General features: G+C 34.7%; 4 protein-coding genes across 8 annotated transcripts; 2 read left to right on the top strand and 2 right to left on the bottom strand.

Annotated features, from left to right (window-relative positions):
* The first annotated feature begins 5,677 nt into the window (after window positions 1-5,677).
* Window positions 5,678-8,043, top strand: LOC102585116 (tRNA pseudouridine synthase A, mitochondrial). The gene is made up of 2 exons (XM_006342030.2): window positions 5,678-6,985; window positions 7,072-8,043. Exons 1-2 carry the CDS (start codon window positions 5,850-5,852, stop codon window positions 7,643-7,645), a joined length of 1,710 nt encoding a protein of 569 aa, XP_006342092.1. The 5' UTR covers window positions 5,678-5,849; the 3' UTR covers window positions 7,646-8,043.
* A 406-nt stretch (window positions 8,044-8,449) lies between these two features.
* On the top strand, window positions 8,450-10,916 carry LOC102585443 (F-box protein SKIP23-like). Of its 2 annotated transcripts, none has more exons than XM_006342031.2 (2): window positions 8,450-9,724; window positions 10,691-10,916. In XM_006342031.2, the coding sequence occupies exon 1, from the start codon at window positions 8,512-8,514 to the stop codon at window positions 9,718-9,720; it is 1,209 nt and encodes a 402-aa protein (XP_006342093.1). In that variant the 5' UTR covers window positions 8,450-8,511; the 3' UTR covers window positions 9,721-9,724; window positions 10,691-10,916. The 2 variants fall into 2 exon arrangements, with proteins under 2 accessions (XP_006342093.1, XP_006342094.1); XM_006342032.2 differs by lacking the exon at window positions 10,691-10,916 and adding an exon at window positions 10,420-10,661.
* A 981-nt stretch (window positions 10,917-11,897) lies between these two features.
* On the bottom strand, window positions 11,898-13,557 carry LOC102586010 (ganglioside-induced differentiation-associated protein 2). The gene is made up of 3 exons (XM_006342033.2): window positions 13,252-13,557; window positions 12,751-13,015; window positions 11,898-12,354 (listed from the first exon to the last, which is right to left on the bottom strand). Exons 1-3 carry the CDS (start codon window positions 13,388-13,390, stop codon window positions 12,132-12,134), a joined length of 627 nt encoding a protein of 208 aa, XP_006342095.1. The 5' UTR covers window positions 13,391-13,557; the 3' UTR covers window positions 11,898-12,131.
* Window positions 13,558-16,989: 3,432 nt separating this feature from the next.
* On the bottom strand, window positions 16,990-22,323 carry LOC102584802 (mechanosensitive ion channel protein 8-like). 4 transcript variants are annotated; one of them, XR_001472824.1, is made up of 6 exons: window positions 20,250-22,323; window positions 19,480-19,603; window positions 18,744-19,037; window positions 18,454-18,656; window positions 17,693-18,035; window positions 16,990-17,327 (listed from the first exon to the last, which is right to left on the bottom strand). XR_001472824.1 is itself a non-coding variant. In XM_015306429.1 (6 exons), exons 1-5 carry the CDS (start codon window positions 21,971-21,973, stop codon window positions 17,750-17,752), a joined length of 2,631 nt encoding a protein of 876 aa, XP_015161915.1. In that variant the 5' UTR covers window positions 21,974-22,323; the 3' UTR covers window positions 17,481-17,678; window positions 17,718-17,749. The 4 variants fall into 4 exon arrangements, 3 of the variants coding, with proteins under 3 accessions (XP_015161915.1, XP_015161916.1, XP_006342091.1); XM_015306429.1 differs by lacking the exon at window positions 16,990-17,327 and adding an exon at window positions 17,481-17,678 and having other exon boundaries at window positions 17,718-18,035; XM_015306430.1 differs by lacking the exon at window positions 16,990-17,327 and adding an exon at window positions 17,481-17,682 and having other exon boundaries at window positions 17,722-18,035.
* Between the last annotated feature and the right edge of the window lie 624 nt (window positions 22,324-22,947).

Genomic DNA, 22,947 nt, shown 5'->3' with positions numbered 1-22,947 from the left:
AATAAGTCAAAAGTTATAAGCTTGTCTAAACAAGTTCTAACCCCCGATCTATGTCGACTAATAACGAGAATTAGAAATAATCTACGTGGAAGCCAGTTGCTTAAAGACAAGCCCCCTAACCATTCCGTTATTCCTGCCTTAAAGCAAGGGAATCCGCTCTGACCCATCACCCTGGTAGGAATTGCCAGATTTACAGTTAATGACCCTTGTAATACAAGTTCTTTCCTCTAACGATGGCTACGAACTACACGAACTGAACTGTCAAGGTTTTCAAACCAAGACTGAGAAAGCTCAATCAATCAAGAGTATTTTAGTGGAATGGCTTAACTTACTCCCCATACGAGACCGGAAAGGAAGCTAGCGAACCTACGGTCAACACCAAGGTAGGGGCAAAGGGAAAAGAACGATGTTTGATGTGAATGGAAGCCCGCATTTCGCTAAGAAAGAAAAACAGGAAGCAACGCTAGCAAACATTACCCTCACTCAGAACAATATGCTCTTGGGAGACATGAAGCACAATCAACCTCTCTACCTTAAGACTTCTAACATGGTCGATTCTAGATAGAGCACGGTAACCCACAACCCCCTACTTTACAATAACATGGTCGATTCTAGATAGAGCACGGTAACCCATAACCCCTACTTTACAAAACAAAGAGTGGAAAATCTCTTCATTGGGTACTGTAGTTGTACAGCCATAGTACCATAGGGATGGTGAGAGTTCATAAGAGCCCGATTTTAGATAGGTGAAAGATCCTTACTCAAATTACGAACCCTGAACCTCTTTGCGAATTCACAGCTGAACCTTGATATGTCTATTAATCCATTCATATTTATCTTTTTTTTTTCTCATTTTATTGGTTTATTTACTAGGTTTTCTACTTTATCTCATTTTTAAAAATCTAAAACGTGAGTAAATATGGATTTAGTTCCTCTCCATTTATCTTTCCATTTTCCTCAAGTTATAAGAGACACATGTTATAGATTCAAATCAATGGCTGAGATTTAGTAAATTAAAGATAAGCCTTTACCATGATTAAAATAGTTAATTACTTTCATATATTTACCTTCAAAATATTGTTTTAATTCTCAATTTTAGTTGTACATAAAAATTTTCCTAAGTATTAAAAACTTCTATCAAATTTATTGCATTATTCTCAAAATGTACTTTTGTTCTTCTATGACACTCAATAGAGGAACTAACATGATTAATATACTACAGTACCACTGTAATTTATGTACCATTAAAATACTATGTATATTGAAATACTATTGTACTACTAAATATTATCATTATATCATGTATATATGAAAAAAACACATTATATATACTATAGTTTATACTACTATTTTGGGGTGAAAAAATTCTTCATCAATGTATACTACTATTGACCTAGAATTTTTGTCCAAATGGCTTTCTTTTTTTTCTGACACGTTTGTTTATTATTTATACTAGTATACATGTCTGCGTGTTATGCCATTAGTTGATAAATTAATAGTAAATATTAATTTATTGATAATTTTAAAATTTAACTTATTATTAAATAATATTACAGGTATTAAATCTACTTTTAAAATATTCTTGCTTAACATTTTAATTGCGGATTATAACAAATCACCTTTTATTTATAAATCAATTTAATTTTACTTTATGAAATAATTAGTCTTTTATACTTTTATATTTATTATTAAATAATATAAATAAAGAATCTACCATAATTATCTCTTACACATTTTTAGGGATTTTATCTTGATTCTTGTTCCTTTTTTACCGTTACATGTCTAACTCACACCCTCATGTTACCACACTTGTTCTAGTCATCACAACATCACCCCACTACCACACGTTCAAAAATTACCAATTCCTCTTTCACCTCTTCAATCATCTTCCATAGAAACCGTTTCTACACCTATTCAGTAAAAAAAATCTTCATTTTACAATCAAAAGAAAGGGCAAATTTCACTTCTTCAATCATCTTCCATAGAAACAATTTCTCCATGCATATGTTGACAAGTCTCAATTCGACCCACTCGAAGTCAAGCATCTGGCGAATGTGCCTCAACAAGAGTCAGGTTCAAAGTATGTATTTCTATCTTTTAGTGATTTTATCAGAAAACTAATTCACTCTATTTCTCAAAATTATTTTTCTTTCAATTGTATTTCAGTAATTGTGACATGTACACATGTTTATTTGCTGAGTAATGAAGTTTTTGATATGAGTTCCATTAATATCGATGCAAAGTACCATCGTCAAACGTACACAACAATCATAAGGCAGTACGGAAAAATCAAGAACGATATGGCGCGATTAGTGAGAGTAAAGTAATTGGAACTGTTGCTAGCAAATTTGGTAGACCCTGCATAGCAAAAGAACATGCTCCGGATATCAGTAATTATCCTACACCAAGACCACAAAAATCAAATTTGAGATAGTTGATTGCAGCTTAGACTATTATATGTTTTTTTTTTTAATTTTTGGATGATATATAATTATTTTTGCTACAGTTGTATGTTTTTGATGATTTATAATATGTGTTGAAGAAGAAGGAAGCTGACGATTGGAACATGTCAAAGGAACAGGTCCAACGAAGCTGACTGACGTGTCTACAACAAGTGTTGATGAAGAAGGAAGCTGACGATTGGAACATGTCAAAGGAAGAGGTCAAACGAAGCTGACTGACGAGTTTACAACACTGTTGTAGAATTAGAGTCACACTAGGATTAGACTACTTATATTAATTAGGATTATATTACGACTAGGATTAGATTCCGATTAGGATTATAGTACAAGTAGGATTGGATTATTTATAATTATTTTATTATTATAGTAGTAATATGTATTGTAGTAGGACTCTAAATATAGTTAACTTAGGACTCTACAATTGTCTCCCTATATGAGGAGCTTGTAACTCAACATTATTTTCATCAATACAATCTTTGATTTCTCTAATCCTAGACGTGAGATTTTTACATGATATCAGAGCATAAAAGCTTTTTCGCTCTCTGAGTATTGATAAAAAAAAAACCACACGTTGCAATGGCCCATTCTATCAAAACTATGTCAACCTCCTCACTTCACCAAATCTTCGTCGCTTGCTCCATTAAATCTAAGCCAACAAACTACCTTATATGGAGGACACAAATATCCCAATTGATTCACGTGATGAAACTAACTATCTCATCACAGAGAATGAACCAAGTAAAAGTAATTGTTTCACTGGACAGACTGCTGGGAAAATTGTAGAGACTGAGAAAGATGCAAAAGATAGTGGCACCATTGATTATTGGAAGGAGAAAAATGTGTTACTAAGAAGTTGGATCTCAAGCACTTTGACTGAAGAAAACATGCACCTAATTGTGGGCTGCTCAACTGCCAAGGAGATGTAAGAATGCTTGGAAAAAGCTTATATTTAAGCAACAAAAGCAATTAATTTTGCTAGAGGTTTAAGTCTCAAATACATGACCTTTGTCATATAGGTAAGATTCCACATTCCACCCTTAATCAATTTGTTTATGCTCCCACGAGTTTTGATATAAGGGAAGATGAAGAAAAGGTGCCACAACAAAATCATAACATAGTATTATCTGCTCAAAGAGGCAGAGGAAGAGGAAACAACAAAATCAACTGCAGAGAAACAGATTTCAAGCTTGCTGGACAAGAAACAGGTTCTCAGAACAGTCAATATGGACCAGGTTCACGGAACAATAAAAGTTTCCAAAGTGAAAATAAGGAGAGGAATAATATTGAGTCATGTCAAATCTGTGATAGGAATAATCATATTGCTCTTAAGTGTTTTTACTGGTGGAACTACTTGTATCAATCTGCAGATGAACTATCACAAGCAACAACTAGACATCACATTCATACCGAAACATTGACAAAACAAATTTTTGCTGGGTATTCAAAGTTTTTTTGTTGGGTATTTGAAGCAAGCTAGGAGTAACCGTTCCTCTACTCACTAGCTTGAGGGGAAGTGTTGAAAAAGAAGGAAGCTGACGATTGGACATATCAAAGGAACAGGTACAACGAAGCTGACTGGCGTGTCTACAACAAGTGTTGATGAAGAAGGAAGCTAACGATTGGAATATGTCAAAGGAACAGGTCCAACGAAGCTGACTGACTAGTTGACAGCACTGCTGTAGAATTAGAGTCGCACTAGGATTAGACTACTTATATTAATTAGGATTATATTACGACTATGATTAGATTCCGATTAGGATTATAGTACAACCAGGATTAGATTATTTATAATTATTTTATTATTATAGTAGTAATATGTATTGTAGCAGGACTCTACAATTGTCTCCCTATATAAGGAGCTTGTAACTCAACATTATTTTCATCAATACATCCTTGATTTCTCTAATCCTAGGCGTGGGATTTCTACAATATGCACTGTTTTCTTCCAGTTAGATACCAACTACATTCATTTTTATTTTAAATTTGTCAAAAATTCTCAAGTTGGATACCAAGTGTATACAATTTGGATATCAACATTAGCCAGATTTTTATTGGACTTTAGTTTTGAAAAAAAACATCATAAACATAGTACCAAATAATTCATACACATTTTAAAACTTAACTAGATCTGTTAACATATGAATTACATATTTTCTCTTATAATTTCAGGATACTAATTCTATACAAACTGCATATCAATTGAATATAACATTAAATAGTTTTATTTTTTATATTAATTCGAAACCAAATGAACACCAATTTAGATAACATGAAATACGAGTGTCATTTAATTAGTATCCAATTTATATACACTGGCATCCAAAGATGAATTACAGCTTTTCTCTTATTCAATATGTAAAAAGATATGTAAAGGGACAAAGAGATTTAATTCCCTATTTAACTACACTAAAATATGTATGCACTCTAATAATTTTCTTTTTTTTAAAGTAGTTTATTAATCAAACTATAAGAGTTCGGTTAAGCTCTTTTGGCTCGACACCTAGGCCTTGACCCTGCTCTGAGAAAAGTTATTTATTTTTTCCTTCTTTTCTTTTGAATTTTTATCTTTGTTTTTCTATTTTAAAATAAATAATATTTAACGCATCTTCATTTTAAATTGTTCGTAATTATGTTGTTTTTGAGTGGAAAAATATCAAAAAATAGTTGTAGGAATATAAATATCTCAACGTATAGAAAAGGATTCACAAATACTCTTTATCCATCTATTAATCTAGAAATACCTTTAATTTATTTTTCTGGCTCATATTATTCTTCAAATCAACACCCTAAATTATTGATCATTTCGTTTTTTGTTATAGTTATAAACCGCCATCATGCTTAATTACATCTAACTAATCTCAATTCTCCTCCTTAATTTTAATGTAATTTCGTCTATGCCGGTTGAATCATGATACTACTTGATCAAATTGTAACTTCTTTTATAGATAAAAATTTTAAATTTGAAAAAGTGGTTTTGATTTTATTCACTACTTTTAGTCTTTTTGCTAATTAAATTCATATATAGAAAAGATAACTTTGACTTTCAAACATAATTTTTTCTAAAGTTTGTTTAAAATATCAATTTCTTTTTTTAAAAAAAAAATTAGATATCAATTTTTGTATGTCCCAAATGTATAGCATCACCCCTTTCTTCTTTTTTTTTCTTTTTGAAAATTTTTAATTTCCAAAATCCTTCGAGTACTATAGTCCATTCAAATGGTACAATCAGGAGCAGCATACCATTTTCAGATCCATCGTGGCGCCGGGCAGTTGGTTCTAGGGTTTTATTAGGGTTTGATAAAATCCCCAATCAACAAATTGCTCTGTAATGGCCACCATCTCTTTCATTCCCAAATTTCCAATTCCCTCTGATTATTGAAATCGAACATGGAGAAAGAACCAGTTCCTTCATCAATTACCGAAGAACCACAACCCAAAAAGCTGAAAATGTCCACCACCACTACTTCCGACGACGAAGAATACGCCGCCGGCGCCGGAGATGGTTCTGCTCCGGAGAGGAAACCTAGATACAAGCGCAGGAAAGTAGCAATATTCTTTGCTTACTGTGGAGTAGGATATCAGGGTATGCAGAAGAATCCTGGAGCAAAAACAATCGAAGGAGATTTAGAAGAAGCACTTTATCAAGCAGGTGGTGTGCCTGACCATGATAAATGTCAACCCAGAAAGTACGAGTGGGCTCGTTCTGCTCGTACTGATAAGGGCGTTAGCGCCGTGGGTCAAGTTGTTTCGGGTCGGTTTTACGTCGATCCGCCTGGTTTTATTGATCGGCTTAACTCCATTCTCGTTCCTCAAATCCGGATCTTTGGGTTTAAACGTGTAACGAATGCGTTTAGTGCTAAGAAGTTTTGTGATAAGCGTAGGTATGTGTATTTGGTTCCTGTTTTTGCTCTTGATCCATATGCACATCGTGATAGAGAAAGCGTGTTAGCTAGTTTAGGATCTGGAAAAGAGCTTGCTAAGTGTTTAAATTGTCCAGAAAGGGGTCGTAAAGTCGTTGGAGTAATGGGTAGACGTGTTTTCGATCCAATAACTCAGTCAGTTATTATTGTTGATGCACCAGTAGTTAATGCAAATGATCCGACTACTGATACAAATATGGTAATTGAAAATGAAGCTTCTTTGAGTGAGAAGGTTGAAGAAAGGAATGGTGAAGTTGAAGGAAGCAATGAAAATGCTAAAATGGAAGAACAGGTGGAAGAGAGTGTGTTTTGCTATGGAGAGAAAGAAAAAGAGAGATTTAACAGAATTTTGAAGTACTATGAAGGAACTCATAATTTTCACAATTTCACAACTAGAACAAAAGCTGATGACCCTGCTGCCAAGCGATATATCATTTCCTTTAATGCAAATACTGTAGTTAATGTTGATGGCATTGATTTTGTGAAGTGTGAGGTTGTTGGTCAGAGCTTCATGCTTCATCAAATCCGTAAAATGATTGGTCTTGCTGTAGCTATCATGAGAAATTGTGCTCCTGAATCGTTAATTGTAACTGCCTTCCGAAGGTATGTGTTACTCTTTGTTAGTTATTCTGTTTTTAAGTTTTGAGTAGGTAAGCATGGTTTAATCTGATACAATTTGATCATATCAGGGATGTCAACATCAATGTTCCCATGGCGCCTGAGGTTGGATTGTATTTGGACGAATGCTTTTTCACCTCATATAACAGTAAGTGGAAGGACACTCATGAAGAAGTGTCTCTGAAAGCTTATTTAGAGGAGGCAGAAGAATTCAAAATGAAGTATATCTATAGTCATATTGCATCGACAGAACAAAAAGAAGGGACAATGGCTGTGTGGCTGCATTCCCTGAACCATCGTAATTACCCTGATCTGCGTGCTGTGGATATTGTTAAACCTGCTGGTGGTGGTCCGGAAGTTGTTGAAACTGCTGTTGAGGCTGGTTTAGGTGCTGTCAAGAATGGTGAGAGCACCGATAGCGTTAATTCTACTGGTGCTGGTACAGAAGCTGTTAAAACTGTTGTTGAGGCTGGTTTAGTTGCTGTCAACAATGGTGAGAGCACTGGTAATGTTAATTCTGCTGGTGATGGTTCAGAAGTTGTTAAAACTGTTGTTGAGGCTGATTTAGTTGCTCTCAACAATGGTGAGAGCACCGATGCAAAGAATGGCGAGGCAGCGCACGATGCTGATTTGGTCAACTCATAGGCTATGCTCTATCAAACAACTCTGTGCATCTCGTGCACCAATATCATGTAAACTTTTTACTTCTATCATATATGGTGTTCTATTCTTTCAAGGGATCTCCATGGAGCAAAGACAGAGAAAGCTCTTGATCCTTCTAGGATATGTCAAAATTTAAATCTTGAAACTTTGTTAATTTTGTTATAGTGCTTCAAATGTTATGGTCGAAGTGAAGCAATACGCTTTAGTTTTTGCTGAAGTGAACAAACTGTAATTTGGCAAATTACATGTTCTTATTTAAACATTGATAATTTGACATGGCAAGCTGAACTTTTGAAGTAGCTATTCGCAATGGTTTTTCAAACTTTATATAGTTGTATGTTCCTCTGTGTTGCTATGTGATGGTTAATATTTCCCTATTAGTTGTTTTGTTTTCTTCACTGTTATTTATCTTTTTCATACCTACTTTGATAATGTGGTATTTGAATTGGGATCTCTAAAAACAGTCTTTCGAACAGGTAGGGGTAAGATGTAAGTTCCCTATCCTCCCATGCCATTGTATAAATGAAGCTGCGTGGAACTTTTGGAGTAAATCTCTTCGATTTTAATTAATGAAATGCCTCAAGCAGATAATGTTTGATAATTTTGAATGAAAAATCAAAGGTTCATCACTTGATTACAAATTAGTTTAGTTTTGTCTAATTAATAATAAAATAATAGTAACAATTGTCTAATTAAGTTGACATTGAACCAAAAATATTTATATTCCTAAGCTAATATATACATTTTTATGCGTACATCATATATATTCGCTAGATAATATATTCATTAAAGCTTTAATATATCAAGTCTCTCTCTTTTTTTGGGGCATATATCACTAATATATTTCAATGGTATTATCTAAAACCATGTCGGTTGACAATGACTGGTCGGAACTTCCACCGGAGCTTCTGGACACGATCGTGAATAAGTTAATTGACCTCCGTGACTACCTCCATTTCCGGGCAGTTTGTCCTAGCTGGCGTTCCTCAACGCCGGCGACTCCCAAAAACCTACCATGTCAACTCCCATGGTTAATGCTCCCAAAAAACCAGTCGAACCGGCGTGGTTTTTTCAACTTCGTTGACAACAAGGTTCACTTCCTCAATCTTCCTGAGGCTTCAAACAGCCGCCGACGATGCGGCTCTTCCCATGGCTGGCTCATCATCGTCGACGAATCGCCGTCAATTTTCGTTATTAATCCACTTACAAAAGTAACTTTTAATCTTCCACCGGTTTCTCAATTTCCTAATGTGGTGAATTTCAATTTTTATAGCGTCGGTCGGGAATTTACCCTCCGATCTCCTCATGGCGAGGTTTACGCTCGTAATTTGAAAGAAATGCGTGATTCGTTTATTAGGAAGGCTGTCATTTCTAGTAGTCCTTCACGTGATCCGAATTTTATTACGATGGTGATCCTTAATGAAACAGGTGAGCTTGCTTACTGCAAAAATGGAGAACATTCATGGAAATTTATCGATGATGCACGGTTTTACGATGAGGATGTTATCTATTTTGAAGGATTGTTCTATGCTGTTCATAAATCTGGAGAAATTGCAGTTTGTGATGTTAGTGGTGACACACCTAGTGTTTCGTTTATTGAAACTCCTAAGCAAATTGGTGGTGATATGCAGTATTTGGTCAAAACAAATGATGAGTTTTTACTGGTGACTAGATTTTTGGAGCTTGATATTGACGCTGCGTATCATCAGCTTGATGTGGTGTATAAGACAGTTGAATTTTGTGTCTTTAGGTTGGTTTTAGAAAGACCAAGGTGTGAGTGGGAGGAGATTAACAGTTTGGGTGAGACAATGTTGTTTTTAGGAGAAAATTCTTCGTTGGCATTGTTGGCTTCTGATTTTCCTGGATGTGAAGGAAACAGGATTTACTTTACTGATGATTATTGTGAGGCTAACTATGATGGTGTTGATGGAAATCATGATTTAGGGTATTACAATTTAGCGGATGGTAGTATTGAAGCGTTGTCCTGCTGTCCTCGCAATTCACATTCTGTGCTTCGTTGGCCTCCTCCAATTTGGTTCACTCCAAATCCATGTTGACAATGTAAGTCTGCCTATCCTTTTTTGTGTATGTTAGGTTGTTTTACTTTGTGAACTGTATTTCTAGTCTGGTCACTGATGTAATATATTGTACTACTCTCTTGACAACTCTAGAGAGATTAACAGTCAACTTCTTGAATTTCACCAGAAGCTTGATTGGATCGATTATAAGATATTTGAAGTTATAGATGAAGCACAATTCAATTTAAGTGTAAATAGACTGCACACAGCTTACTTTTTAAAACTTGTATGGAGATATTTGTACCTCCAATACAACTGAAAGACCCTATAGTGCCAATAATAAGATTGCAGTCAGGAGAGACTTTAGGGAGAACACATCGATGAGCGTTAGTTATTCCCCAATGAAACAATACATTTTGACTGTTTCATGGGAAATAAATTGCTTCCTTTGGCCTAGAATATTAGCTTGTGTTGATGTTGTGAATATGCTAGATATAGAGAGTCTTCTGTTAAGATGAAGTAATACCAGTTGCAATAGTCCTATTAGAAAAATATAAGTTTATATTATGCATAAAGAACTGAGCAGTTACCATTTTATTCAGTAGTAATTGTGGGTCCTGATACTCATCTATCTGAATTAAGTTAATTTACATGTCAAAAGGGCTTAGATATTGAGTTTCTCCAACTTCTTGGGTAACTGTTATCTGATGTTTCATCTGTCTGTTTTTCTTTGATTAGGCAATTCATATGATTTCCAATTTTTCCCTCCAATAACCGGACAAACTTAATGGAAATCTCTAGCTCTACGATGAGCATGTAATTTTGAAATTTGCATAAATGCATATGTTTCTTAAATTCTTTGTTCTTTTACGGTTTGGATGGGGAAAAGTTGATTTAGGAAAATAGGTAAAAGAAGGAACTTTTTAGTAGACCTGTTCATCCATCCTCTATTTTGATCTCTGCTTACAGTGTATAATACCTTTTGAATCGTGTTGTTATCTTGTTGCAGTGGACCTTGGTGGATTCCTCCATTGAGGTGGTTTGTGAATATGTTTTTCTGGCCAGAGTTCAATTTGATGGATGGAATTAATTTGTATATGAGACGCAAATTATCAATTAGTGGTGTGCTGTAAGTAAACATGTACCTACATTTTCTTGATGCAATCTGGGTGACTGCAACATTCCTATTAATCAAATATTCATATGTTGTGAATAAACCTGTACCAACAGATTTATTTATGCCTGCAACATTCCTATGTAATTGCATGATCTTACTGCGTCTGCTTTGTGTTTCTGTAAATACCTTCACTTTTATTGTGAACAACTAATTAGCTGGAACGGAATATTAGCTAGGATTCAGGACCTGGAGGTCTACTCTTGTAATATCATACAGATGTGTAAACTAACCAGAAAGAGTATCGTTCAGATGAGTAAACTAACCAGAAAGAGTATCATTCAGATGAGTAAACTAACCAGAAAGCTAAGTCCGTATAGCCTATGGGTGACTTATTTTAACTAAGCTTGTGAAATCTTTGGAATTTTGGAAAAATAGAATGATTGTATTGGAAGGGTTGTAGATTAAAAATGTTACTACATCATAGTTACATCGAAAAGAATATTTCTCCGCAATTTAAGACAGTCACTGGAGAAAACTGATGGAATTGGAGATAGCCTAGAACTTGTCTGTGTTTATTTGGGAGCGGCCGAGTGGGTATCAGTACGATGCCAATTGACTTTAACCAAATGGAATGACCAAAGACATTATAGAAGTCGTGCGTTTCCAGTTGAGGATTCTTTTTAAGATCTTGCAATTGAACCTATTTCCCTTTTGGTATTTGGTTCTGAATTTAATCTTTATTGAAATTTTAGTAATTCTTGCATATAGATATACTCTATGTGTCCAAAATGTTGGGTTCGGTTGAACTTGTAGCAAACATGCGACATCTGCCTCTGACTGCCTTGTGCTTCAATTTTATTCTCATGTCTCCTGGAATCCAAATGATCCTAAAGGGATGCCTTTTCGTGTTCAGTATATGCATAACCACTTAGCTAAGCCTCCAATGTTCAGTATATGCATAACCACTTCCTAACATCTGCTTCTTAAAAATATATTGCTGGTTTTAGAGAAGAAATGAGGAAACAACACTTTGTCCATTGGAAATGATAGGAAGAGTTGTTGAGTTCAGCTACAAGCTGGAATATTAAATCTCTTGCTGTTTCGTCGAAAGAAAAAAAAAATCTATTGATGCTCATTTGGTTTTTCGTTTTACAGTCTAAACAAAACCTAGAATTGGGAATGCGACATATAACCACTAAGCATTTTGCAGCTTTTCTAACAGTAAAACTACTAATGCTTGAAGATAAAAAACATAGTAGCCTAAGAGGCCGGCAAACATTATCAGTTCAGCCCATCTAAGACCCACCTTAAAACAGTTCTTCCTCATTTTTAACTAAGCAATACACCTCATTGAGTACATAGAAATTGCAGGTTCAACAGTAGAATCAACATAAACCCTTGGATGATCTCCCTCCATTCCATAGTCCATCATCGGACGGTAGTCATCCAGCTCCTCTTCGTGATCATACACGAACTCGGGTATTTCTATCTCCTTTCTCTTTACGTGTTCCCACAAGAACTCTAGCCTGGTCACATAATTCATCTTCCAATACACCCTGCAATTAAATAGTTGCTCTTAAAGTCAGCTAAATAAAAAAAATATTGCAGTAATACTAATTGGTCCGATTTGTATAGTTTGCTAGTTTCAGAACCTATTATTATCTAGTATGGGGTATTCCTTTAAGAATAAAAGGGGATTTCACCAATTCAGTATTTTAAGTTGGCAGGTCTTCAAAGACCATTGTATATAATATACTACTTTTATGGCAGTAGGTGAAACTCTTCATTACTACTCTAAAAGTTGTTCAATTAGACATGTGGATCAAGATGATAGCCGTGATTAGTGCTGGAAAATGGGCAGTTGGAAGTTTGGTACCACCAGAATCTTGACCGTAAATCTATGATTTTTGTAAGAAAGTGAAATGAACAGTGACTTATGAAAAGTGAATTACCCTCCGGTGAAGATGAGCCGGCCGAAAAGCGCAAGGAAGAGTCGAGACTGTAGGCTTGGATGAAGGAAATAAACAGCATTCAGATGATTTTTCACGTTTTCCGGCATAGCATCACAGATCGACCGGAGAGCAGCTATTCCAGGGAAATTTTCAGCTCTGTTAACCCCTGTATGCAGGTACACTATTGAGAACTGTCTCTGCTCTAAACTTGGATATATCTTCTCTTGTAGATACTTGTTCACTGCCTCCACACTTACAATCCTTGCTGATAAATCAACCAGTACAATTAAAAAAATCAGAATTAGAATAACAAAGAAAGATATGATAGATGTGAGAACAAAGTAGCAATACTCTTAATGGTGTGATAAATGTCCATTTTTTGGTGAAAAACTTGCGGATTTTCCCAAAATAGACAGTATCACACATGTTAAAAGAGTATTTTTGGGTTAATTTAGCCGGACAGAAATACATACACATAGAAAAAGCAAAGAATTAACTAACCAGGGAAAAGTTTGCCGATGACGCAAAGGATGGAGCTTCCACGTTTATCTTTACCTTGAATCTTGAAGATTTGGAGTTTGTGTATGAGTTTTTCTTGTTCTGGTAGGGAGATGGTCATCAAAGAAGCTTGAGAATTCATGGTGTTCTTTTTTCAGACCACTGACTTGGGCAAAAAAAAAAGTTGATAGAAAACAGTTTGTTGTACTACAGGTTCCTATTTTTAAAAAAGAGTATGGGGCCTATGGGGTAGTTGAGAATTGCTTTCATTCTGGTTTGGGTGGTTTCTTGCAAAATGCAAGTTTATATAGGAGCAGGTAGAAGTGATAACGGGTTATAACTTTATCCGTCTTAAATGTTGTTTTCTTATTTATTTGAAAATAATAAAGTATTTTTCTTAATTATTAGTTTAATATTCATCCAAATTAGCAAAATTTATTTTGTGCGTTTAGATTTGGGTTGCACTTTGACTGTTGGATTACACTAGTTAATTCGTTTTGACTCAATAGTTAATGAATCATTTTGTGTTATAGCCCATGTGTTTGCTACCAAAGACAGAAGATTTTATGAATTTTGAATTATACAACAATGAGTTAAAAATCTCAATAATTGAGATCTAAATTTATAGTTAGTAAATATTTAATTTTAATATGATATAAATACAACTATATAGTATAAGAAATGGAATAAATCTATCGAAGGATAAGTTACCTTCTAGGGAGTGGTTGGTCTAATAATTTGTGTGTCTTATCTGTTTAATGTTAGAGCCGAACCGATTGATGAGAGGATGGTATATTCTAAGGCATCTTCCTTTTTCTGAGACTTTGAGGCAGCTGACAATAGCTTACTATAACTGCCACGTCTCACACTAGATTTTGGATGATTTAACAAGAGATTACTTGGATTTTTTCTATATAATAATAATAATATGGGAATGATAGAAGCTGAAAAGATCCTCTGAGTTCCGTCTTTTCCCATTCCTCCATAGCTTTATAACTTGTAAGCATTGAAGCACTTTAAACGTAAAGAGTTATATACAAATTAAAGAGAGAATGTATAAATTACAATTAAACTAAATATAGTTAAATGACAAAAAGAATCATATAATAAGTGATATGTATCTTGCATTCAGTGCTTTGCCGCAATCATTTGGCTCAAACTAATTATTAGCAACAACCTACAGGTAGTTATGCCTATTCTTAGATTGTGTGTATGTGTTTCTGCATGTTGTTGTTTTTTATGATCCTGCTATCCGGATCAGCTTTCGCACACCTCCCACGGCCACTAAGCATTAGGTAACTCTGTCCTTCAAACTTGGAACAAATGGAAAGAATCACCTAGTGATTTGAACCTGAAACCTCATGGTTCTCAATCTTTGAGTACCTTCCGCATATTTTTGGTTATAAAAATGCAAAACGTCTGATTAAAAATAAAGATAAAAACAAAGTAAGGCCCACGGGGGTTTGAATGTCTTGGCCCTTTTCATAATAGATTGAGAGAGACATAATGCTTATCGATCATCTTTAGTTATTTTCATATATCATTGAATAATATTGATAGAAAGAGTAGGGACAAGGATAATGAAACGGCCATAACTAGTTGATCCTCTGACGTTTGAAGAGCCATTTTTTAAATTTTTTTATTGATACTAATGGACCCTCGGGAAATAATTATAGCTTGAACTTTTCTATCGATAGAACGATAGGTATATTTATAAATTGTTGCCTCAAAAAAAAGTAGTAATATTTATTATAATAAATCAAATCTACATTGAAAGTGTTCATATTTTTAAGTCTACATAGGTTCTTTCTTAAACCATGAAATAAGCACTATAGTACTTAGTCTTCTGTGCAGTTTATACTATTCATTTTGAAGTCCGGTTAATTTAGACTCTACTGAAAAGTTTCAGTTGAGGAATAAAGCATTTCATATTAAACGCAACTTCATTATCAGAATTTGATTGTGGGACTTCTAATTAAATATGAAAGAGTATTTAGTTATTATTATGTCACGACATTATTTTATGAGGTATATTTACTTACCAATCCATCTATTTTGCATTATTGTTGGAATGGGCCGGATGTCATGATGTTTGAAGATAAACGTGGGCCATAATGTACTAGTATAACATATTTATTTCATTATAATAAAATTCTTACAAAAATACAAAAATAAATTAAATTGATCGAGAAGATGATGTAATCATGAAGCCTTAGTAATACCTAACACATATTAATAGCTTATATGTATTATATTTTGGCAATAATCCAGAGTTGACTAAATTTTTAGTCAAATGAAAACAATACATTTTAACATAATTAATTAAAATTCACTTTAGTTTTGGATTTAAAGAAACAATATTATCCAATGTGCACAAGAAAAGGGTTGAGCAAAATGAATTAAATAGAATTTTAGAATTAAGACAAGGCACAAAGTTTTTCGTTTGATTAGCTAAGTTGGTCCACCGGCCTTGTATCTCATCTTATCTTGATATGAAAATATTTTAAGATATGGATACCTTTCTTATTTTTTTAAGCAAAAGTAAAAGTGATTCTCGAATATAATATCAACACATATATTATGTTTTCAAAGCTAAGAGTGTCATGGTCAAGAATATAAAAGTATAGTTTATGAGCAATGTAACAAGTGACACGTTATTTCGATTTGAGTTCTCATATGTGATATGACTATAGATTTTAAAATTGAAATTTTGAGTTTTCAAAGTTATGTTTGGACATGCATTTTACTTGGAACTTTTGAAATTTTGTAAGTAGAGTCTCCAAAGTTGGTCCAAGTCAATTATCGAGAACTTGAAAATATTTGAAGATCTAATCAAACGCTAGTCGACATTAGGGGGGCTACCATGCATGAACACTTTTTCCAGCTAGCCCAAATCCATTGGGTGGGCTTTATTTATGGGCCCGATACTAGTTTCATCACAACTAAGCAGGATTTAATAGACTAGACAGAGGCAACTGCCAACTATGGGATTTACCTGTTGTTCAATCCTAGTAATCAGCTTCTCTTGCTCCTATGGTAACAGTAAGGATGAGCTTAGTGCAAAGGACCATTAACCTCACTAAGATTTTAAGTTTATGCGTTCCTACGACGTCCTCAAGTTACTATACAATAATAGTTGGATCCACATTCAAATATTTATGGATATTTAGTGAAATCGTAATGCATATAGAGAGCTTGTGCAGAAGCTACTATGTTCACTTGAACCCCATTTAGATAAGCCCCTAAACCTCAGACCAAGTCACCTAAGTGGTAAGTAGGAAAAGCCACTATCTGACCTTCAAATGAAGTGCCAGCAACACACTTCCTTCAATCAAAAACTCTGGCATGATAGTACAGTGGTACAAAAACGCTTTGTTTGTTCAATAAAGCCAAAAGGGGAGAAAGGGGTAGGAACAATCTAGTTTAGGAATCATGCAGCTAGTTTATCTCATTTCTGACTCTTATAGGGGTACTGAAGTAACCATCTCTGTTACTTTCCCCCTATGGACCACCTTATTCACCCAAACCAACCATAGTGTAAATAATAAAAAGAAACTTGCAGAGTTAGTAAGCACATGAAAACAAAAGCCAAAAAGTGGCTGGCATTTTGACATCCTAGTCCAAACGAAGCAGCATAGAGAGGATATCCTTCAGCGAGAAAATATGGAATAAATTCATCACATAGATAGAACCCAGCAGCACAAACGTATACGCAAACATCAATAAACACAGGGCACTTAGCCAAACAAATTCCATAATGGAAATCACAAGATTCAAGACCCAACCAAGATAAGACATATCAATATGCATATTCAATTATTAACAGTCATATAAACAGGGTATACTTGTTATTTACAGTCATATGTGATTAGAGAAACTGCCTAATAGAAGCAAGGGAATGTATAACAGTCTAATTTTTACACATCCTTCTATCAGACCTTAAAAAAGCGGAAAGACGTCATCGTTGTCATCATCCATATCAATTTGTCGTCAAAAGATTGAGGCACTCGACATTCCCAATCCATTTAATGGATCATTTTGAACTTCTCCTATTTTGTGCTGGTCTTTAATTTCTGCCCCTGTATTTATCACGGGGCATAAATTGTTTTATTTCCGCATTATAACATCCCACAAGTTATGCAATGCTGCTAGGCATAAGTTCAATTGCTAATGGTGACAATTATAAAACTATAAAAAGATAGCAATTCTAAGGACAATTATAAGATTTAAGATTAGATAATAAAAAGTAATTAAGATACTCATAACTACATAATTGTGGCAATTTCTATGAAATTTCACTGTCAACTTCCTAAATTTTCAACTAAAAAAAGTGACCAGCTCATTATGTACATTAACTCGCCAAATATTGACTGATCAAAACTACTTTACCATCTGAAATCATAGGCAATTTTCAAGATTACAATGCTTTCATTAACAAACTCACCTTTCTTCAATGGTCTCTGGTGAGAATTATCAGATGAGTAGACGTTTCAATCATTGATTAAGCACAAAGAGACCAGTTAGAAGGGACTCTGCTCGATGATATCTGTGGCATATTACGAACATTGACATCGAGAGGGAGCATACGATATTCGATATCTAGCTCTCTGAATATCTTAACCATTTCTTCAATTAAAAGAGCTCTCCTTGCCCATCTCTCTCCCATGTCTTGGAAATTCATTGTGTGTGAAATCCATACTGACCACTTTATCCTGTTCAAGTCTTCAACATCCCTCATCACAACTGAGGGATCTGGATACCAATGATCACTTTTGTTCTGAATATACCTGACAGTACAGAAGCCAAACCATGAATTATTATAACAAAAGAATATTACTCGCTTGGTTTCAATTTGTTTGTCTGGTTTTGACTTGGTACGGAGTTTTAGGAATTAAAAGATACTTTTGAATCATGTGGCTTAAGAATGTGATGTGGAAAGTTGAAATTAAAGAGTTGCAAAAAGGAAAGAGACCTCCTTTTTTAGACGAACTCAAAAGGAAAGTAAGACAAACAAATTAAAAGCGGAGTAATTAGTTTCTTGCTTAAGCTGAGAGGCAAGTCAAAAAGGCGTTCTGTTGCGTCTATTTTACCAACAGTAATATTTCCGAAAAAAGAGTAAGGATAGATGATTTGTGTGTAGACAGACTACTAAGATGAGTGCATTCTTATGTTATCATAAAAGAGCAAGTCAACCACTATATATACCTTGTTATTTTCTCTTTCATCGATGCTATTTTTTCCATAGGAGTTGAGATGTGAATGCAGAACTCAATTGCATCTCCCATGTCTGGACTGCGATAGTAGTTACTTATGGGCTTTGTAGATAAGACACTGTTGGGATATATGATCTTCAGGTTATCAAATCTCAGGAGAACCGTAGTCAATATATTCATCTCTTCTACAATCATCTGAAATACAAACATCAGAAAAGGTCTTTTAATATACAAATCAGAATGTTATCCAATGATCTATATAACTGTGGAAGAATTTCTTACATGAACTCCGTCAATTTCAACACGATCACCTACATCAAATGGGTGCATCACAAATAAGAATATGATTGCCTCGAATGTTGTCTTGGCAGTGTTTCCAAACATGAATACGACCAGAAGAACTTGAGAGCTCATAAAGACCAGGAAATGTGTAGTGGCAACTTTGAGTATAAGAAGCCAGACGACCAGTATGATAACCCCTACTAAGACGTTCAACATGTGATGTAGTTTGTTAACGGCAGTCTTTGTGTCGTTCAAAGACAAAGCAAGAGCTCTCCGTTCTCTAAACGCATTCACCTGAAAGGAATAAAGATCAAAGATAGGAATCACCTAGAAATAGAAATCTTTATGTCCTAATCTTTATTTCACAATCTAACTTTGAGCAATAGTGCTTTCCCCTTTCTGCCCGGTTGCTAAATTTCACAACTCTTAGTTCATTTTTGTTTTACACAGCTACTCAACTAGAGGCAATTTATTCGGAAACACAACATCTCCAAAATGAACAGTAAAAGTGAATAACCTATGCATATAGGCCAGAATGAATTCAGAAACCATCTTTTGGTTACACTTTTGAGTTGCATTCATTTTGTTGGAATTTGGAGATAAGAGAAAAATAAGCTTCTCAAAACTCCATAACTAATTTGCAACAAACATTATGCACCAAAAGTAGGAAAAAGAAAAAGAAGGGATTGCATATATGGGGAAAGAGAATATCGAAGAAAATTGGCCATATACCCACCACCCAATTTTTCAACGCGCGTTTACTAATTCCTTTGGCTTCAGTTCCACCTTCAAAGAGCTGCATTGTTTTCAAAGCTTCATCTTCTCTCATAAAACGCATTACATCCTCCAGATAGATGAACCTGATGGCAGCGATAAACAACAAAATAAGTAAATCAATTAGATCCGAAAATTAGATGCCACAAAAAGGTCATAAAAGGTAAAAGTAAAAGGGAATTGTTGGGAATAAGCATGAACATAAAAGTAAGCACTTAAAGGGCAGCAAGTTGATGAAACCATACAACAAAATTAGAAGGAAACATCTAGCCAAACATCTAAACTGCACTTCCACTTTATGCTACTTGAAGATTATCAACAAAACAATTAAGCTATGATTTATCTCGTTAAATCAGCAAACAAAATGCTAAATAAGATACAATAAGGAACTTAACTCTTACATCTTAAGGGGTCGTTTGGTTAATGGTTAGAGTTATGCAAGTATTAGTAATGCATAGTCTAGTTATTCATGTACTAGTTATGCAGGGTTTAATTATTCATGTACTTTATTAGTTATTCCATCTTCTAACCAGCATAAAATAATACACAGATTCTCTTATAACTTATCCATGTATTAGTTATGCGGGAGTGTAAATTGGTAAGCAAATGCAATACTTGGTGTGCTGAATTTGATAAGTAGCAACTAAAATCAACCAAACATGGTATTACTTATACTGATTTTAATACGTGAATCAATCACTTTCTAACCGTCACCCTAAACAGGATACTTACTTTGAGTCAGGCTTCGCCACATTAATAAAAACCTTCTTGGCAGCAATTTTTGCCTGTTTCTCACTTGTGATTTGCACTGCAGCTTCATCGTCGCCATTTGACTGCTCAAGCTTCTCATCCAAAGTTGACAGCACACCTTTACGAACAATATTTATCAACCTTTTCATATTCCAAGCTGAAATGTTCTTCTGATTCAGCCTATGTAGATGATCTATAGTTATGCCTCCCTGTTCTTCTTTTTCCTTTCTTGAAGCAGCTCTCGAAAATACAGGACTCCTAGGAGTAGCAGCAGCAGTGGACTTCCGTGGAGTCCCAATCGGTCTCTTTGGAAATATACTGGCCTTGAGATCAGGAGGCAGTGTAGCCCCAGCACTCTGAAGCTTCTGCACTTCAGCAATAACCCTCTCCTCCTCCTCTAGCTCCATCTTAATCTCAACCAATGGCGGTCCAGACAACGTCTCAATCACATACTGAGTAAACAAAGCTTCTTGAATCCGATCAAAAAATGCAGTAACATGAAACGACGTAGCCAAAACCTTCACCAACAGTGTCTTCAGCAACCAAATGAATGTTCCCAACAAGAGACACACCCAAATCTGAGACACATACCTTAATACCTTCGTATTCGTAATACTCTCAACCTTCTTATCAAAAATACATTGCCAAGCAATCAAAACAAGACTCAACCAAATGCAATTCTGCACTGAGTTCCTCAATCCATACACAAAATACAACACCCTTTTACGCAACACGAAATTCCTCTCAATAAAGAATACAGCCAATCTAATCCCCCATCCAGAAACCAATCTTCCACAAATCAACACTAAAACCATTAACTCCCATTTCCACAATGCAAGCCCAAATATACTCCTGCCCTTAAATTTTCTAATAGTAAGACTACAAACAAAAGCCGCAATTATCAAAATCAAACTCACCATCTGAAGAACAGAGAATAAATTAAACTTCATTTTCTTATACTCTTCTGGTAAATCCTCATCTGAAAAAGGGTCATCATCTTCAATTTCAGTACTTCTCCCTAAAATCCCAGATTTCATAGTAATCTTCTGTGACCTTTGATCTTGCTCAGGTGGGTCCATTAACCTCGATTTTGTTCTAGTAGCAGCTAAAAGATTCGATTTTCTCCTAAACGAAGAGCTGGTACTGAGCACAACCTCATCTTGTAAACCCGGTCCAGTACTCAAATTGGACCGCCGGCGAACCGATCCGTTACCGGCAAGGTTCTCATTGAAAGAAACCCGAACTTCCCTCGGCGTAAGGACGCCGTGGTTGGGGCTTTCTTCCACCCTAGATAACGGAGACGGCTGTGAAAATGGCGATTCCGTTACGAAGTCGAAATCTTTGCTGTTATCCCTCATGCGTTTCATTGCTGCATCGTTAGAGAAATCGTAACTGGAATCTCTATATACCTTATTCTGTATACTCTCATCTGTACTGGCATTGTTACTCAACTGGGTTTTCGAAGAAGATGAAGAAGAAGAGAGCTCTGTTTCTTTATAGGTTTTTGGGGTTTCTCTGATATTCGCTTTGACGACTACTTCTTTACCCTCAGTTCCATCCATAGCTTGAGAATCCCTACTAGACACACTGGGTATTGAGGTTTCTTTCAATAAATTTTGACGTTCTTCTATTGGATGTGAAGGAGAGTTAGCACGATGAAGATGATGAACTGGAGACAGAGATTTGAAAGACCTCAACTTTTCCATTAAAACAGGGGAAAAAAAGAAAAGGGTCAGTACAAACTGTAGTCAGAAACAAATGAATATTTTAATACGGCAATGGCGGTGAGATTAACAGAGCGACAGAGAGAGATTAACACAGTTGAGTTTTTATTGAGTGTGAATAAAAAAGTGAGCTTTTTGGTAGAAGACAAGAGAGAAAAAGTTGGCAGCTTCGAAAATTGGAACGAAACGGAAAGGGAATTGAGCTTGTGTTCCGTTCCATTAATGGAGGAATCAGATCGGTGAATCGAGACCGTACAGTTGCGCGAGTAGGTATGCGTGAGGATGCTCACTATTGAGTTTTTTATTACTACTATCTCTGTTCCGCGATCACGAGTTCGAGCCAGGAAAATAGCATTTAATACATAGTATTAAAATAGAATATGAGTATGTTTTTCAAATCTTGTATGAACGTAAAATATATTGTATTTTTATAGTTTGATCGTGAATTAAGACATGAAAATTTAAGTTTTTTAAAATAAAATTTAAATATTTAAAAATTATGTAAAAGTACTATAAGTTATAATAATTTTTAGAAATATATGAAATAATTATGGTAAAAAATTGACTTATTTAAATAGTTTAAAGATATCGCAAACATTTGATACTTATATTAAAAGCTCAATTGAATTTCATTTTACATTGAAAAGTTCCTTACTTTAAATTAAAATACTCCTTATAATTGATTATTTTTATATAACAAAATCTTTTTTTGTCACGTAAATAAAACTGGAAAAGACCATAAATTTGAAAATGATAAAAAAAAAAAGTCTAATTTTAGAAATTGATATCTTTAATTAATAATAAAAATATTTATTATTTCCATGTTGAGTTGTTAACACTTAACCATACGGACAAAAATCCTTTTACTCGGAGACTCGTCCGTGTGGTCCTTTGTTACTATAAATAAAATAATGTAAAAAAGACATTATTCTTTTTTATAACATTGGTCGCATTAA

This window comes from Solanum tuberosum, unplaced genomic scaffold (genome assembly GCF_000226075.1).
Source record: "Solanum tuberosum cultivar DM 1-3 516 R44 unplaced genomic scaffold, SolTub_3.0 scf00032, whole genome shotgun sequence".
In the NCBI taxonomy this organism is placed as follows: Eukaryota; Viridiplantae; Streptophyta; class Magnoliopsida; order Solanales; family Solanaceae; genus Solanum; species Solanum tuberosum.
This window is presented reverse-complemented; position numbering and strand designations above follow the sequence as displayed.